Source organism: Sinocyclocheilus anshuiensis, unplaced genomic scaffold (genome assembly GCF_001515605.1).
Source record: "Sinocyclocheilus anshuiensis isolate Anshui unplaced genomic scaffold, SAMN03320099.WGS_v1.1 scaffold270, whole genome shotgun sequence".
NCBI classification, from domain to species: Eukaryota; Metazoa; Chordata; class Actinopteri; order Cypriniformes; family Cyprinidae; genus Sinocyclocheilus; species Sinocyclocheilus anshuiensis.
This window is the reverse complement of record NW_015546041.1, coordinates 566,746-572,506: the sequence shown is the minus strand read 5'-3', so window position 1 is coordinate 572,506 and position 5,761 is coordinate 566,746. Positions and strand designations below refer to the sequence as shown.

General features: G+C 37.5%; 3 protein-coding genes and 1 long non-coding RNA gene across 4 annotated transcripts in view; 3 read left to right on the top strand and 1 right to left on the bottom strand.

Annotated features, from left to right (window-relative positions):
* The window catches only part of LOC107698970 (uncharacterized), a 3,742-nt gene extending 3,460 nt beyond the window's left edge, over positions 1 to 282 (bottom strand). The window contains exons 1-2 of the long non-coding RNA XR_001635401.1: positions 162 to 282; positions 4 to 49 (exon numbers count right to left, since the gene is read on the bottom strand). This is a non-coding gene — a long non-coding RNA (uncharacterized LOC107698970). The remainder of the gene's footprint in view (positions 1 to 3; positions 50 to 161) is intronic.
* Positions 1 to 3,478, top strand: part of LOC107698959 (gastrula zinc finger protein XlCGF8.2DB-like) — a 31,413-nt gene extending 27,935 nt beyond the window's left edge. Inside the window, exon 2 of the mRNA XM_016500101.1 lies at positions 2,475 to 3,478. Within this exon, the coding sequence (XP_016355587.1) occupies positions 2,500 to 3,315 (816 nt within the window). The 5' untranslated portion in view covers positions 2,475 to 2,499 and the 3' untranslated portion in view covers positions 3,316 to 3,478. The remainder of the gene's footprint in view (positions 1 to 2,474) is intronic.
* The window catches only part of LOC107698966 (zinc finger protein 501-like), a 17,567-nt gene that overhangs the window by 4,127 nt on the left and 7,679 nt on the right, over positions 1 to 5,761 (top strand). The window lies entirely within an intron of this gene.
* Positions 4,309 to 5,761, top strand: part of LOC107698960 (gastrula zinc finger protein XlCGF67.1-like) — a 2,550-nt gene continuing 1,097 nt past the window's right edge. Inside the window, exon 1 of the mRNA XM_016500102.1 lies at positions 4,309 to 5,168. Within this exon, the coding sequence (XP_016355588.1) occupies positions 4,337 to 5,152 (816 nt within the window). The 5' untranslated portion in view covers positions 4,309 to 4,336 and the 3' untranslated portion in view covers positions 5,153 to 5,168. The remainder of the gene's footprint in view (positions 5,169 to 5,761) is intronic.

Genomic DNA, 5,761 nt, shown 5'->3' with positions numbered 1-5,761 from the left:
TACTGCTTTATTTCGTCTTCACGAGTCTCCCCGCCGGTCTGCCAGCGCACTGCGGGAGGAAAATACTGGTTAGCACAGCTTTACTAGGAAAGTGAGCAAGTAACATTAAAATAATTCATACAAGACGATGAAGAAAAGTGTATAGATGTGTTTTAACGTACCTCTGTGACTCTCATCTCCCCGCTGGTCTGCCTCGGAGGAAAAGACCGGTTAATACAGCTCCACTCGGGAAACTGAGATATTCTCACGGAAATTTAAACCTGGCTTTATATCGCGCAAATAACATCAGCATACAACGTATCAAGCGATAAAAGAGTCAAGAATGAAAATTAAGCTACAATACTCTAGTGGTTTTTCATCTTCACGAGTCTTTCACAGAGCCGCTGCCGAGGAGGTGTGTGGTTGTTTTTCGCAGTCATTAGGACTAACTACTGTTTTTAGATTTACTAAATATACTAGGCAAATATTTTTTCAAAACGCACTGAAAATCTAAAACCCTGCTGGAAGCAGTGCAACCAAGAGAAAAGCTATGAACGGAAGAGAATAGACTATTGGAAATAATTTAATACACATTCATGGAAAAATATATTAAAACTAAATCAGTGATTCTGATAGTGTTTAGGCCAGCAGAGAAGGCTTTGCTGGCCCTGACGGCCCACCACTGCCAAATTCCCTATATTAAGTTTCCCTACTCTCTATGCTGATTACATGGCTACCTAAGATTACCCAGTTTTAAGGTTATTTACTAGCAAGTCAATTTTTACTGGCTAATTTGCTAAAATATTATGTATAAAATCACATATAAATTTATGAGAGCTTGTAAACCTGTTTAAATGACTCCTGAAACTTTGCAGTGTCCATGTGCTCTTAGCAGCAAGAAAAATAAGACTTTAATTCAAACAGTAAACAGATATTAGGCTATGGACGTGAGCAAAGAGTGGGACTATATAAGCATCATGTCCTTTAGCTGTTTATGAGCTTCACTGAGTCAGTGTGAACTAATTAAAACATCTCCTGCGCTCAACTTTAACTTTAATTATGATAATCTGTCATTTTTCATACCCCTAATAGTAAGACATTTGATATAAATACATTTAATTTGTTGAATTGTTAAGTAAAGTTGTGGTAGAACTCATTGTATGGAATATGGTTGCAACAAATTATTATTTTGAAAATTCTTTAACTATTAGAGTGATTAATCGATTAAATGTTTATTTCATCAATTAACTAGTAGGTTATTCAATTATTCAGCTTTTGCAGTTAGCTAAAACATTGAGTTATACATATTCTAACTAATAAATAAAACAAGAAAATCTCTTCAGCTTTTAAAAATGTAGAATTAAATTTTTTTTAGGAAATTGTATAGGGCTGCACAATTAATCAAATTTCTAATCGTGGTGATAACAATTACAAATGCCACAATTACATAACCGTTCAAAGCAGCAATTAACTGTTCAAAGTCCACTTATATTATTCTGCATGCTTAAGATGTGTTTTTTCTTTCTGCATGTTATGTTAAGGGCTTTTATATTTGTTTTCATTTTAGTATAGCATTATAGTACCATGCATATTTTTATTTTTTACTGTTTTTCGTTGTTGTTGTTGTTGTTGTTGTGTAAAGAAACCAGTCCAATGTATAGTTGACATTTGAGGCTCAATATTATAGAAATGCAATAAGTTTTTCAGTAAGAGTGTTTTCAGCTTGTTTATTTTCATTAGAAAATATGGCATGCAGTTGCTTCAGACAGTAGTATAAACATCACTCAGTGTAAACTGTGATAATTGTAATTACAATTTCAAGGAAATAATCAACGATTCTGATTTTTGTCATAAAATTGTGTTTTCTCAATACAAATAAATGCGGCAGAGAGACGTTCTCATTCATCATTTAATTAACTGTTTGAAAAAGTAAGTACTAGTAAGTGATGCATGCTAAACATATCCTTTTGTAAGTCATATGGAACTAAATAAATGTAAGTGAAAAGATGTTAAATTTCTGGATAAACTAGTCATTTTTTAAATTCACAGCATTTCCTCTCTTATTATAATAATACCTTATAGTGTTACTATAATGAAAACAGTCCTGAGCCAGATCAAGTTTTAGTCTAAACTATTGCTTTAAAGGGGTCATATGATGCAATTTCATTTTTTCCTTTCTCTTTACTTTAAACCGCATAAACACATTTCATTACACCAAATACACAAAATAATGTTCTTTTTAGCAGCATCATATGACCCCTTTAATATTTTGGGATATTTTGCATTCACTAATTAAAAAGACAACTGACAAGCATTCGTGTGAGGGGTTATGGGATAGCCCAGCTTTAGTTTAAAAGAGTACAGACATTTTTATCACTCATAACTTCTGGAGAAAATTTGCACAGACTGACAGCCGGCGTTTGCGCATGCTATCAAATAAAGCATACTGAATGTTTGACTGTATTACAATTACTTTTTTGGTTTTCTTTTTTCAGATCTGTTCCTCCATGCCACATTACAATGAGCTGTGACGTTGTAAAGATAGAGTTTAATAAAGAGAAGATTGTGGATTTTACATGCCATCAGTGTGGAAAGAGCTTCACAAGTAAAGGAAACCTCAAAGAACACATGAGAATTCACACCGGAGAGAAACCGTTCACATGCCCTCAGTGTGGAAAGAGTTTCTTACGTAAACAAGGCTTAATACGTCACATAAGGATTCACACCGGAGAGAAGCCGTATGTGTGTCAGCAGTGTGGAAAGAGCTTTATAAGTCAAGGAACGCTTGGCACTCACTTAAGGTCTCACAGTAATGAGAAACCGTTCAAGTGTCCTCAGTGTGAAAAGAGTTTCAGACGTAAAGATCTCTTCAGTCGTCACATGAGAGTTCACAGTGGAGAAAAGCCTTTCTCATGTCCTCATTGTGAGAAGTGTTTTTCAACTAAATGCAGCCTTGGTATTCACAAACGAATTCACACCGCAGATAACCCATTCTTATGCTCTCATTGTGGAAAATATTTTGTATCTAAAACCTACCTTGAGGATCACATGAGAATTCACACCGGAGAGAAGCCGTTCACATGTGATCAGTGCGGAAAGAGTTACAAATGGACAAATAGTCTCAGAGTTCATAAACTCTTTCACTCCGGAGAAAAGCCATTTAAGTGTGATCAGTGCGATAAGAGGTTTGTTATGAAATCACAACTAAAGGCCCACATGAAAACTCACACTAAAGAGAAGCCATACTTGTGTTCTGTTTGTGGGAAGAGTTTTGCATGGCTGGGCAGTTTTAAAGACCATCTAAAAATCCACTCTGGTGTGAAAGAGTATTTGTGAAAAGACTGTGGTAAAGCCGTTACTGCAGCCACTCAGCTGAAAGTGCACCGCAGGATCCATACTGGAGAAAAACCTTACAAGTGCTCGCATTGTGAGAAGAGCCCCAATCTCACACCTCATCAACATGTCTTTCATTTCTTCCACTGTTCCAAACTGCTGCTGTTACTCCTATTCTCAAAAAACCGAATCTGGATCCTGTAAATCTATCCAACTACCGTCCAATCTCTAACCTGCCATTTGTATCTAAAATCATGGAAAAGACTGTTGCCTCTCAGCTGCAGTCATTTCTAGCTCGCAACAATCTCTTTGATATTTTTCAGTCTGGTTTTCGCTCACGGCACAGTACGGAAACTGCTCTAGTAAAGGTTGTCAATGATCTATTACTTTCTGGAGACTCAGGCAGTTTATCAATTCTTTTATTACTTGACCTCAGCTCAGCTTTTGATACTGTTTGTCATAAGATATTACTATCTCGCCTTGCAGAGGTTGGCATCTCAGGTTCTGCATTATCCTGGTTCTCCTCATATCTCACAGATAGGCAATACTTCATCTCACTGCACAATTCCAAGTCTCCCACTGCTTTTTCAGACTGATGAGCTTTGTAAAAATCGACGCGTTTCAAAAAGGCGGGGCATAGAGGAGAAACAATAATGTACAGTATGTGGAAAATAATGCGTTTTTTTTACTTTAAACCGCATAAACACATTTCATTACACCAAATACACAAAATAATGTTCTTTTTAGCAGCATCATATGACCCCTTTAATATTTTGGGATATTTTGCATTCACTAATTAAAAAGACAACTGACAAGCATTCGTGTGAGGGGTTATGGGATAGCCCAGCTTTAGTTTAAAAGAGTACAGACATTTTTATCACTCATAACTTCTGGAGAAAATTTGCACAGACTGACAGCCGGCGTTTGCGCATGCTATCAAATAAAGCATACTGAATGTTTGACTGTATTACAATTACTTTTTTGGTTTTCTTTTTTCAGATCTGTTCCTCCATGCCACATTACAATGAGCTGTGACGTTGTAAAGATAGAGTTTAATAAAGAGAAGATTGTGGATTTTACATGCCATCAGTGTGGAAAGAGCTTCACAAGTAAAGGAAACCTCAAAGAACACATGAGAATTCACACCGGAGAGAAACCGTTCACATGCCCTCAGTGTGGAAAGAGTTTCTTACGTAAACAAGGCTTAATACGTCACATAAGGATTCACACCGGAGAGAAGCCGTATGTGTGTCAGCACTGTGGAAAGAGCTTTATAAGTCAAGGAACGCTTGGCACTCACTTAAGGTCTCACAGTAATGAGAAACCGTTCAAGTGTCCTCAGTGTGAAAAGAGTTTCAGACGTAAAGATCTCTTCAGTCGTCACATGAGAGTTCACAGTGGAGAAAAGCCTTTCTCATGTCCTCATTGTGAGAAGTGTTTTTCAACTAAATGCAGCCTTGGTATTCACAAACGAATTCACACCGCAGATAACCCATTCTTATGCTCTCATTGTGGAAAATATTTTGTATCTAAAACCTACCTTGAGGATCACATGAGAATTCACACCGGAGAGAAGCCGTTCACATGTGATCAGTGCGGAAAGAGTTACAAATGGACAAATAGTCTCAGAGTTCATAAACTCTTTCACTCCGGAGAAAAGCCATTTAAGTGTGATCAGTGCGATAAGAGGTTTGTTATGAAATCACAACTAAAGGCCCACATGAAAACTCACACTAAAGAGAAGCCATACTTGTGTTCTGTTTGTGGGAAGAGTTTTGCATGGCTGGGCAGTTTTAAAGACCATCTAAAAATCCACTCTGGTGTGAAAGAGTATTTGTGAAAAGACTGTGGTAAAGCCGTTACTGCAGCCACTCAGCTGAAAGTGCACCGCAGGATCCATACTGGAGAAAAACCTTACAAGTGCTCGCATTGTGAGAAGAGCCCCAATCTCACACCTCATCAACATGTCTTTCATTTCTTCCACTGTTCCAAACTGCTGCTGTTACTCCTATTCTCAAAAAACCGAATCTGGATCCTGTAAATCTATCCAACTACCGTCCAATCTCTAACCTGCCATTTGTATCTAAAATCATGGAAAAGACTGTTGCCTCTCAGCTGCAGTCATTTCTAGCTCGCAACAATCTCTTTGATATTTTTCAGTCTGGTTTTCGCTCACGGCACAGTACGGAAACTGCTCTAGTAAAGGTTGTCAATGATCTATTACTTTCTGGAGACTCAGGCAGTTTATCAATTCTTTTATTACTTGACCTCAGCTCAGCTTTTGATACTGTTTGTCATAAGATATTACTATCTCGCCTTGCAGAGGTTGGCATCTCAGGTTCTGCATTATCCTGGTTCTCCTCATATCTCACAGATAGGCAATACTTCATCTCACTGCACAATTCCAAGTCTCCCACTGTTTTGCTCAAACAGGGTGTTCCCCAGGGCT